General features: G+C 35.9%; 1 protein-coding gene across 1 annotated transcript; it reads right to left on the reverse strand.

Moving 5' to 3' along the window:
• Positions 1-12,355: 12,355 nt before the first annotated feature.
• Positions 12,356-12,832, reverse strand: LOC131618965 (uncharacterized). Its single transcript, XM_058890115.1, has one exon. The coding sequence runs from the start codon at positions 12,830-12,832 to the stop codon at positions 12,356-12,358; it is 477 nt and encodes a 158-aa protein (XP_058746098.1).
• Between the last annotated feature and the right edge of the window lie 250 nt (positions 12,833-13,082).

A 13,082-nucleotide genomic window follows, 5' to 3' on the forward strand; every position in this document is an offset into this window, starting at 1 on the left:
CTCGTGTCCTCTCTCCATAAAAATAACAACTTCACTTTCTCTTTCTCTCCTCACCATAACTCCCACCATCATCTTCGCACTCACTTCTTGTAACAACCATCTGCAACCAACACCTCCACCTTCAGACTTCATCAATCACCACTGTCGCCTACTTCAGATTGTTCTTCTCCGTGCTTCCCTCAAGCAAACGTTCATCACCTCCATCAAGATTCAAGAATGGTACACAGATCTTGAGTTTATTTCTCAAGACGGAATCTTCTCAAAGTTTATCATCACTCTCCTCAAAGAAGCTCGGAAACTAAAGTTTTCTCAAGTTCGGAATCAAGAAATTTCAAGTGAGTTTCTGCATCCTTCTCAGCATTCTAGTTTCCATGCTCTAGGTTCATTTGCATCTGGCGCGCTCCTCACCACCGGGAGGCTGGACGATTAGCGTCAACTGTATGCGGTGGTTGCTTGTTGCATTATTGTTTGCAGGTTTCGGTTTTTCCTTTGAATGGCTTTTGGTTTCGTTTCAATGCGTTTAAATGTCATGGCTATGATCTGCGTGTGATGGCAAGTTGATTGATATGCGTGGTCATGATTTTGTGGAGTGCTTGAACTTTAGGGTTTTAGAAATGTGACTCGGATTGCGTATTAGAGGGAGAGTTAACGAAAACAAATGCTAGATTCGGTTTCTGCACGCGAAATTGAGTCAGAAGGTGGTGGCTTTATGTTTTTCTGGGTAAGTTTGCCTTTTCCGGCGGCGGAGGGATTGAGGAAGACAACCGGAGAAGGTATCTCCGGCGCCTGCATGTTCATTGTGTCCACCTCCGTTTTGCATACGTGTCACTGCGGGATTGGTTCCCCTTTCCCCAACTTTTGATCTTTTGTTTTACTCATACGAATGGCTTGGTTATGTGTCAGCTTTCTATTTGCTTTGAATTATTTTGTCTTATTAGACTTAAAATCTCATTTGACCAATTGATAAAGGTCCCTAGTAGTACCATGTCACGTTTCTAAATAAAAACCATAGTGATAAATAAAAAAAAAACATACAATATAAAAATGCTGCATAAAAAAAGAATAGAACAATAAGACAGCCTGGGCCACGTTTTGGGACAAGGCCTTGCGCCACTTCTGATTCGCACCCCCCCCCCCCTGGATTAGGCCCAGATGCATTATAACATTGGCATAGTTCATTAGGCCTTTGCTAACACACCCCTAGTTCTAGACAGACTTAGATTTTATTTTTAATTTTGTTTCTTCCATAACTTTTGATTCATAAATCTGTTTTGGTTCAAATAAAAAATCAATAAAAATATTTTTTAGATAGTTTAATGTGTGTAATAATTGTAGTATTTTTTCTAGATTTTTAGAAATTGTTTTCCTATTTTTAATAAATCCTTTCTTTCAACATGTTCATTGTGTTTTTAAGTTTGATCGGTTTTGCAAATTAATTTTGTTTAATACCTTAGGAGTAGAATTTAATTGCCATTTTTTGGGTGATATCAGTAGACTCATATACCATATGGTGTGAAAAAGATAAAAGTCTAATTCTATGTTTTGGTTAGGTTTTCATTAGATTTTCTATACCCGATTTATGTACGTTCCTAAACGGATAACCATGTGAATTTGACCTATAATTTGCTTTGCCTTTATGCAATTGACTTAGTTTCTTTTTGTACATATAAGTAGGGATGTTTAGAGGTCCTAAGACCTGGAGTTGAATTTTTCAAGCCATGTTTTCTTATGTTACTCGATTTTTCTTTCTCGCATGTAAATAACTTGCTTTTGGCCAACGATTGTATCAAAATTTATCCAAATGACCTATAATTTTGTATGAAACTTTGTGACTTGATTCCATGATTGTTTAGACACATATTAGAGGCTATTTGCTACTGACTTCCATCATTTGAATACATCTTTCTAACTTCATTCCTAATTTGAATTCTATTAACTAGTTTTGACCTAGTTTTGTATAGCTTTGTTAGAACTTTGTTTGTTTCAAGTTAATTGACTAACATAGATTGGTATAAGATCTTGGACCTATAAATGAACTAATAGCTACTGACTTTAAACTTTATTCATGCTTTTATTTGCTTTTTGTTTTGATTAATGGATGTTTGTTCGCTAATTGTTAAGTAACGATTCATGCGATACTTTGGTAACTTCTTGCAAATATTTTCGTGTGATGCCACGATGCTTTTGTGTTTGATTTAGGACACTTTTTTCCTTGGTTTGCTACTGCCCTAGGGCTTTCTTCCCTCTTTCTCATGCTTTGCCTCTTCTTATACACTTTGATTGTTGTTAGTTTAAGAGGCGACGATTGTTTGTTCTTCCTCCACCTTTTGTGGATTGTTTTCTCTTGGGATTCATTGTGTGTAGTCTCTCTTAGGAATAGACTTGGTTAGGGACTTCATTAAGTCACCTACCTTGCTTGTTGCTTTTACTTATCTCTTACTATATGCTTACCATGTTTCCTTAGGGTGGTGACTTCAATCTTCATTAAGATTAGTCACATAAGAACAACTTAGGTTGTAGTCTACGCATGATAACATAGGTAGAGATCCCTTATCCTTGACCTTAGGGCCATTTGTAGATTAGAATAACTTAGATTAGAAGATAGGTTAGTTCCCCTTGTTCATTATTTTTCTTTTTCAACTTTAAAGCACTAATAAATAAAGAGGCGAATCACATTAAGAAAGTGATAGAGAAATGAGTGGGATTCATTCCCTAATCTGTTTCTCAATCACTTAGTGGCATAGAAATGAGTGGGATTTATTCCCTAATCTGTTTCTCGGTCACTACTTAATGGGAGAGAAATGAGTGGGATTCATTCCCTAATCTGTTTCTCAAACATTAGTTAATGGGATAGAAATGAGTGGGATTCATTCCCTAATCTGTTTCTTGAACATTATATAATGGGATAGAAGTGAGTGGGATTCATTCCCTAATCTGCTTCTCGATCATTATACATTTTTATGTGATTCTAATCGCAAAGTAAATTCCCTTAAAAAATACCCAACCAAAAACACTTAAAACACTTAATAAAGGCTCGAATTAAAACAAAGTGACGAAGTGGTGCGAAACCTTGTATTGGGTTTTGTTCATCATGTAGTTACATAAAAAACACAAACCCAAGTTCATTCTTTTGCCTTGTTAGGCGCTTAAGAGCATGTTGAGTCCATTCCAAATTAGGCGTATAAGTCTCCAAAGGTCGAGTATCGTGGGTTGTGACCTTAACCGCTGTTCAACTAAAAAACACAAAACAAATGGAAACTATGGAGCCGAACTACGGTCGTTCTGATTCCTGAAAAGGATACGTAGGCATTGGGTCGCGGGGCCTAAGCGAACACACTTGTAAATAATTCCTTCTTTTCCCCGTAATTTCTTTTGCATTCATTCGCATTTAGATTTAGACATAGATACACCCTTTAGATAGAAACAAACATAGGTGGATACCATCGAGTACGATGGGCGTGAGGGGTGCTAACACCTTCCCCTTACGTAACCGACTCCCGTGCCCTGTTCTCTGGTCGAAGGACCTTGTTCTTGTTCTGAGTTAGGTTTTTTGGTATTCCTTTCCCTTATGGGATAAATATATTAGTGGCGACTCTGATTCCATTTTTCGCGGTAGCGACAAAGTTGAGTTGACTTTTCCTATAAAAAACTCTAATTTGAACCTTTTGACTTTGTTCATTTCTGAGTTTTTATTAATGGATCATGATCAACCTTTGATCAAATGATGGATATAACCTCAAATACTTGATTTTTGACCAAAAGTCAAGAGTTTTGACTGTACTTTGACCATAGTTGACTTTTAGGTCAAACTAGTCGATTGTTGATCATCTGAACCATTTGAGTGAGCAATCCTTTGAATTGAAGCTTGACTTTTGACATGGAGATGCTTTGAGATATATGAGATACCTTGAGATCCATTTGAGACCTTAGAGACTCAAACTCCTTTGATACAATGCAAACCCTAATTTTTGGAGATCCTTGATTATGCGGAGCTTTGACTGATAGAACCCTGAGTGCTCTTGGAAAATTGAGGAACCTTTGATTGAATATAAGAGGGAAAATTTTGGGGTATGACATGGGCCATTGAGGATTTGAAAGGTATTAGCCCGAAAATTTACATGCACAATATTTTGATGGAAGATAATCATAAGTCGGTGGTTCAGCCACAACAAAGACTTAATCCAGCTATGAAAGAAGTGGTTCGCAAAGAGGTTGTAAAGTTGTTGGACGCGAGGATGATTTACCCCATTTGCGATAGCTCATGGGTTAGTCCAATGCATGTGGTACCTAAGAAGGGAGGAACTACCGTGATCATGAATGAGAAAAATGAATTGATCCTAACAAGAACTATCATCGGCTGGAGAGTGTGCAATGATTACAGAAATTTTGAACATTGCAACAAGAAAGGACCGCTTTCCTTTGTCATTCATTGATCAAATGTTGGAAAGGTTGGTCGGTCACGAGTGCTATTGGTTCCTTGATGGGTACTCGGGGTACAATTAGATTACAGTGGCCCTTGAGGTTCAAGAGAAGACAGCTATCACATGTCCTTATGGTATTTTTGCCTTTAGGAGAATGACATTCAGGTTGTGCAACGCACCTGCCACATTTCAGAGGTGTGTGACATCCATATTCACTGACATGCTTGAAAAGCATATGGAAGTGGTTATAGACAATTTTTCTGTTTTCGGTTTATCTTTTGTTAATTGTTTAACTAACCTATCTTTTGTGCTAGAAAGATGCCAACAAACGAACTTGATCCTAAATTGGGGGAAGTGCCATTTCATGGTGCGTGAAGGCATAGTGTTAGGATACAAAATTTCCAACAAACGGATAGAAGTCGACAAAGCCAAAGTGGAGGTAATAAAAAAGTTTCCACCATCGGTGAATGAGAAAGGTATAAGAAGCTTCTTGGGACATGCGGGATTCTACCGCCGGTTCATAAGAGATTTTTCAAAGATTGCCAAACAGTTGACTAGTTTTCTTATGAAAGATACGCCTTTTCTGTTTGACAAAAAGTGCAGCGAGGCTTTTGACCTCTTGAAGAGTAATTTGGTGTTTGCTCCTATAGGGATTTCACCTGACTGGTCTCTCCCTTTTGAGATCATGTGTGATTCCAATGTTATTGCAGTAGGGGCATTACTAGGACAGAGGAAGGAAAAGCTCTTGCATGTGATCTACTATGCAAGTCATGTTTTGAATCATGCCCAGATGAATTATGCAACCACTAAGAAAGAGTTGTTTGCAGTTGTATATGCTTTCGACAAATTCAGGTCTTACCTGTCGGGATCCAAGGTAATTGTTTATACTGACCATGCTGCTTTGAGATATCTTTTTGCTAAACAGGAATCTAAACCGAGGTTGTTAAGATGGATCCTACTTCTATAAGAATTTGATGTGGAAATCAGGGACAAAAAGGGATGTGAAAACACTAATGCTGATCACTTATTTGGGTTGTCCCCGATAGAAGAAACTGAGGAGACACACCCGATAAAGGATGAGTTTGTTTATGAACGAATCCTTGTTGTCACGTGTGTCCCATGGTTCACAGACTATGTGAATTATCTAGTAGGGGAATAATACCTGATTGTTTTTATTCTAACAAGAAGAAAACGTTTTTGCATGATTGCAGGTTTTATTTGTGGGACGACCCATTCCTATACAAGAAAGGGATATACGGGTTGATTTGAAGGTGTGGTCCATAGGAAGAACAGAGGGACGTCCGTCAAGCATGCCATGACTCAGAATATGGAGGACACTTTAGTGGAGATAGAACTGCGGCAAAAGTCCTCCAGTCTGGATGTATTGGCCTATACTATTCAAAGATGCTCAAATAATGGAATCAATTGGATGCTTGAGGAAAAATATATGACCTTAAGGATTTAAGGTCAAGACCTGGAATTTTGGGTTTTGCCTTGCATCAAACAGATCATGCCCAAGTTTTATGCACAAAGGGCCTAGGGTTTTTGAATGCCTTAGAGCATGAATTTGGCTTTAACCTTTGAAGATGAAATGTTCTCCTATTTAATATGGACATTTGGAAAAAATAATCTCCCATAAATTTTAAAAAATGAGATAGCTATGCACTTTTCAAGATTGGCATGCCATACTTGAAAAATTCACTAAGTCCACAAGATGAACTATAATGTCTTGCATTGTTTCATGATCTTCCACTTAGAATTTTCTCTTGATCTTAAAAGATGGATTGAATTAGACTCATTTAAGATTAATATTAAAAATAATGGTATCAAGATGATAAAAATTGACCAAGTTGTGATCTTTTGAAGTGGACACACAATTCCTTGAACTTCCAAGGGAGACCTATAATGTCTTCTTACTTTTAATGACTTTCTTCACAAAATTTCCTCTTGACTTATGAAGAGAAGTTGTTAATGATGTCAAGGAGAATAATTTTCAAAAAGAGTCACTCAAAAATGTTTCAAATTGAAGGAGTAATGTTCTTATGATCATGGGATCAAGAACTTGTCAAATTAGGTCAAACTTCTTGAATCAACTTTGAATCTCTTGAACTTTCCTTGTATCATAAAGCATGAGGAGATACATAAGACCTTGAAATGATGTCCTCTTGAATCACACTTGTTTATAAGGCTCATGGCTTGATGAAACCTGTTGAAGAAGGCATGGAAATAAACTCATGAACCTATGAAGTATCTTGGTGAATCAAGCCACATAATCTTGAGATGAATTTGACCAAATGAAGTTGAGAGATGATTCAAACATGGTAATTGATGATCATAATATCTCTCCTGTGGTTTAAGCCATTTATCTTCCATGAATGATCAATTGATTGAGGGTCGATCCTCAAAACCCTAGGTTTAGGAGAGAGTATGGATGCTCTTGATTCAATCACCTACAATGCACAAAGCTTTGAAAGAAAGAAACTTATTTTTGAATTTTGGTTAGTGTAACACAAGAAGAAATATTCACAAGTTAAACAAACATGGGTTCTTGGTGATCCCCCAATGGTGATGTGGGCACAAAGCTAAAGTTGAATCACAAGATTGTGATCTTGATATGAGGTGGGAATGCAATATGATTGGAATATTATGGTCAAAAATTGGGGTATGACAAGTTACACGCGTTGACTGGTGGTTGCTTCTTAAGTTTCCTCTTATGCTTCTTAATGGGTCTCTTATGCCACTTAATGGGTCGCTTATACTCTCTAGAAGAGTTATCCATCGGTAGGGAAAATTGGATACTTCAATCAGTGGCAAGACTTGGTTTCTAAATTGAGGGGGAGTTTCGTTTATCTTCTTCCTCATGTACACCAAATGACTTTAGGACTTTCTATTCCTTTCTTGAGGTTGTTGTTTTGTGATGTGTGGAAAATGGAGCTCATTCAAAACATTGTGCGAAGATATCAAACGTAAAGTCCTGACAACCTTCATATGAATGAGAAGAAGACTAACACTCTGACAGTTGAATATGTGCTAATAATGTTTCAAGTGAGCTATACTTGTGGAGTGCATGAGGTGTTTGGAATTATGTGGGACATTTAAGTTTTCTTTATTGCTGCTGAAATCTGGATGTAATATTTAAATTTGTTTTAGCCAAAATTTGCCAAAGGGGGGATTATTAATTCTCTAAGTTTGTATGGTTGGCATTAATTTTAGTAAAACAAATTAGACAACAACATGTTAGATAAAATGTTTCAACATTGAAGAAAATATATGTTGATCAATATGTTGAACAAGATGTTCTATTTATTGCATCTGGTGTAACATGTCGAACAAGATACCCTATGCATGATCATTCGACATCGTGACTAAGTGTTAAGTTGGGCTTTTGGATTTTGTTTAAGTGGTTACAGATGCATAATATATGGAGAATATTATGCAATCCAATCTGGCGCTAAATCTGAGGATAAAAGATTTTATCTGTTATGAAGATTTTCATGCTTTCTAAATATGGAGATATTTAGGAAACTAATTATTAAAGACCTATTTTTAGGAGAATACTTTTCATATTTCTAGCAGTCTCCCTACTGCATTTTAAAGCCCAAGTCCAGACTAGATGTGTGCTATAAATATCAAGCTACAAATCTTTTGAAGAGCACAACTTACGGGATTAGGTTAGGGTTTGTCCTTTAATTGTGAGCCTCTCTAATATCATTTTGATAGAAGAGTATGACTATTTATGGAGTTGTAAGTTTTGTCATGCATTCATAATCTGCTACGTATTAAATGTATGTGTGTCACTTAGGTATCATTGATACAATTATCTAAGTGTGTGATGCTTTGATTCAAGTTATTGTTCTTGATTAAAGCTTTTAAGCAAGATCAAGTATGTGTTGATTTAGAGATTCTTAATCATGTATTGTTTGTAATTGACAATTTTGGTCAAGGGTCGTCAATATCATTAACGTGTGTTGTTATTATGAGACATCACTGCGGTGATTGGAAGTAAGAGGGGTTTCTCTTATCTAGGAAGTTCTTAGGTAGAATTTGCACTGGGTAGGGATTAAGTGAGAAGTTGTAAACCGAAGGTTGTTTAGCTTCAAATTGATACTGCTAATAATGGATTTCCTTCCTGGTTTGGTAGCCCCCAGAGTAGGTGTTGTTGTACACCAAACTGGGTTAACAATCCTGTATGTTCTATTACTTTCCAGCATTGTTTTAATTCATGAATACTTGTCTGTTGTATGATGTATCATATCAGATGTCCCAACAGATCATAGGACATCTTGAGTCTGAAGGCCATAATTTCAAGCTTGACCTTGAAAAGTCAAAGCTAGTTGAAAATTTGCAGATCTAGAGATTAACTATTCAGTAGCCGAAGGTAATGAAATTGCTATTGAAGAACAAAAGGTCAAAGGCTCAAAAGATGATCAACCAGAAGCTGTTGAAACAAAGACTCCTCCGTGGAAGCACAGACAGAGATCATCACATTCTAAAGCTCCTGGACAAGGATTGGATTATGGATATTCAAGAAGAACTCAAATCACTTCTCAGAAAATGATGGCTTGTATGGAAAAGACGTGCTCACAGCGTGAAGCCTTCCAAAATGTGTATGGACTTCTGAGGTACGTATTATTCTTTTTGTTGGCTTCTGGGATGTGATGCTTCATACTAGTGAAGTTCTCATATATCAGAAGTATCCATGGTCAGAATATTCTCTTGAGAATACCACTGTCCGTTGGAAACTGAAGAGTTTACTTTATTAAATGAGGTGTCAATATAGTAAAAGGTTAGTGATTCAATATAAGACAACTGTCTTTTCTGAACCACGCCTATCATTTAATGTGACGCGTTGGGAGACAAGATTATCTTGGGATTAGGTAATAAATCCTTACGTTTTACCCTGTCATGTTTTTTTCTATTCTAGTTTCTTAATCATTACAAAAACTATTTATAAAAACCACTCACCTCACTTCACACACTTTCTCTACATTGATCCTACATTATTGGCTAAGTTGAAAAAATGATTTTGGATGAATTAATTTTGTAAAATTGATTTTGACTAAAAATGAATTGAATATAAAGTGATTTATGTTTGGATAGATTTTTGTAAAAGTTATTTCAAAAAAGTATTTCAATGAAAAAATCATATTTAAACTCAAAAACCACAAATTATAACTTCAAGTATAATCAATTCTAAAAAAACATAATCAGTTTTACTAGTGATCATCGATGATAGAAATTATGGGTGTACTTTTACAAGTACAAATATTATATTGATAATTAGATATGAAATATATATTTTTAAATGGTTAAGCTTTTTTTATAAACCTTGGACCCAGTACATAAACATAAAATGAAATTTGAATTGATTTTTAAATTGTTAAGTTTTTAAATTGATTTTTTGTGTCATACAGACTTCCTCCAAACTTTTCGTAAATGGCTGCATCACAACAGGTGCATTAATTTGGACATGTGGGGCTTCCGGGACAGTAGCAGATGACACTTGCCACTTCCGGGAAGACAAAACCAGATTTGCTTGGGCCCTAAAAGTTGATGCATCTGCATCAAATGAACTGGCATCGGCTTGTGGTCGCGAGGGTTGGTTTTTTCCCTACGAACAGATGCATACTAGGACACTTTATTAAGCCTCAATTGATCTTGGTTGTCATCCACGTTACCTATAATTAAATCAGACAAGCCAAACAAAGTAGAAAAATTAAACCTAGATGAAACACATTCAAAATCAAGTCAAACAATGCTGACAAACTAAATGTGGAAATGCATTGTTGTATTCTTTGAAAATCAAATGCTAAAACCATACGGAAATGCAATTTTGTATTCTATAAAAATAAAATTCGAAAATCATATGGAAGTGTATTTCCGTATTTACCTGCAACTCGGAAAAAAATGCAAATGGCATAAATGCATGGAAACCAAAAATACTCAAAACGCATTATTCATTTATAATACCTAACAAACACATTGCTCAGTTATACTACCTATATATTGATGTATATTAGACAATCTAATGCTCGGTTTCTAGAATTGTATGTATAGAAAATCAAATATGGAAAATTTGGATTAGAAAACTTACCAAATGTGAGTTTGATGTTGAGCACATCAATTGATTGAGAGTAAAAACTTTAAAGTGACATAGGGAGTTTGAGAGAGTTTGTTGGAAATGAGGAAGGTGGGATCTCGAGCTTTTTTAATTAAAAATTCGTCAAAATGTGCACTTTAGTAAATTACACATAAATGTATTTTCATATTAATTTTTGTCAAAATTTATAACCAGACTCACTTACAAATGGATTGAGTGTAAATTGTTGTACGTTCAGAAATATATTTCCATATTCAAAAAGTATAGTTTTATTTTTTACAGGATATAGAAACAACAATTAGGAAATCAAAAAAAATAAGGGAATTTCTTTGTACACTCCTTAACCTTCTTAGGGGCCTCTGGCGAAATTTTAGTTTTACCCCCTGAATTCGAAGATGCATATCCGAATGCACCACATTTCATTTTTATAGGGGAGTTTTCGGAGATGTATTTCCGAATTCACCCAAGGTGGGTTCCAGAAGTACATATCCGAAATAATGGTTTCCAGAAAACAAAACCTAAAAACCCGAGAAGATTAACATAAATTTAACATAGATAGTAGAAATTACGTAGATATTGAAACAGAAATTTAACAATACATGTTGTTATAAACGGGTAACTGAGGATGTTGCAACATTTTGATAACATCTTCTCTCGATCTCTGAATCTTCGCATCCACTTCAATCGGATCCTTAGTTGAGTATCAGCGAAAAGTCCTCCACATAACCTTTAAATCGTAATTTGTCTTCAGTGCAAACTGGGTGAACTGTACATTTCCTTCAGTGTCAAGTGATGGTGAACAATACTCGAGCCTTACTACCTTTCGATTTTATGGATATTGCAGGAGAGAATTGAGTATGGTAATCAGCTCGGCGAGAGGCGTGTCCTCGAAGAACCTAAATTGAAGTGACGGCTTCGCACCATTGAAGTAAACAAAAGTAAGATGAGGATATGTTTGAGTCATCTCTGATTTGTAGTGTGTGATGTTGAAGAAATGGTTTGGAGACCCTGTTTATAGAAGATTTTGAGCAATTTGGAGAACCTATTTAAAGTCCACGTATTTTAGAAAATTTGGATACTTGACACACAAGCTTTAGAAATGTACCACATTCTCAACACACAACTCTTCTGTAGAAGAATTTAAAATATTTGCCCATGCATCCATTATATTCTCCACCACAACACTAGATTTAACCATGTTTCCGTCTTCACCCTTGAAATCTTTGGTGCCAACCGCAGGTTTGAGCTTAGCTCTCACATTTTTTGTTATATGATACCGACAAAGTAATGCATATGATGTAGGAAACACATTACCAAACGCATTCATAAGGGCGTTATCTCGGTCGGTAACAATGACACTAGGCATATTTTGTGGATCCTTCAACAAATTCTTGCATATATCCAACTCCCATGTAACGCTGTCTTCTTTCTCACATTCGAGAAATGCAAATCCAACCGAAAATGTCTTCTTCGTAGAAGTGACACCAACAATTTTTAGAAGTGGAAGCTTATACTTGTTGGTCTTGTACATTGAATCAATTATAAGGACGGTTAGAAATGTGTTGAACAATTTGATACTTTCTCTATGAGTCCAAAAAATGTCACAGACACTAACTTTATCATCACACACTTTGTACCTTGAAACATAGTGGTTATCATTCAAAATTTTCAAAAGTTGATGCATTTTGGATCTCAAGCCTCTGCTCGCAATGTTCCGTTTATAACGTTCATTGTATACCTGTTTGATATTTGAAACACTTTGTAGTCCTTTCCGTTTCAAATTTGCAAGTATGTTTTTTGGCGTAACTTTGATTATCGACATTTCTGAAATAATTTATTTCTCCTCCGACTTAAGTCGACCTATAATTGGATGACCTTGTAGCTTGGTTTCCAACGAATGATTATGTTTACCTGAAATAACACTAAACTGCCATGTATCATCCACCCTAGTTGATTCGCGCAATTTAAACGGGCACTTACATTTTGTCAATTTGGTGTCATCATGTTTTGACATCCAAATTTTTGAAACATATTTTCCACCTCTCTCGCATCTCATCGTTACAAATGCATGCATTCTACTAGTGTCATTGTCGGATCTTCCAATCACAACGCCAAACCCGAATTCGTTAGCTTCCATTCGGACCCATTCAAGCATATGTTGACGAGCATTGAAAACTTTATCATTTGTAAATTGTTGCCGAACTTCTATCTCAACAACAAGCATTTTAACATCGTCCTTCACCTCATCCGACTTAGCATCATCATTCACCTTGTCCGAAATAGATTTGGGAAACAGGTCGGGATGCACCATATCTAAAATGGGCAAAAACAAAAATCTGTTAAGAATTATGTTTCTGTAACAAACAGTTTCGAATATGCACTTCCGAAATAATTTAGGTGGATTTTGGAAGTACATTTACGAAGAGACGTGGTTTTTTCATCAATAAATCAGCTCCAATACAAGAAAATTAGAGATTAAATGATGAAAGTTTACCTTAAATTGCAGCTTTGTATGCTCTCTTTGACATGATCAAACACTTGAAACTTGGTTTGAAGACAAA

This window comes from Vicia villosa, linkage group LG7 (genome assembly GCF_029867415.1).
Source record: "Vicia villosa cultivar HV-30 ecotype Madison, WI linkage group LG7, Vvil1.0, whole genome shotgun sequence".
Classification (NCBI taxonomy): domain Eukaryota; kingdom Viridiplantae; phylum Streptophyta; class Magnoliopsida; order Fabales; family Fabaceae; genus Vicia; species Vicia villosa.

Coding starts and splice junctions, on each gene's coding strand:
- LOC131618965 (XM_058890115.1), bottom strand. CDS start 12,832: ATGGTGCATCCCGACCTGTTTCCCAAATCTATTTCGGACAAGGTGAAT.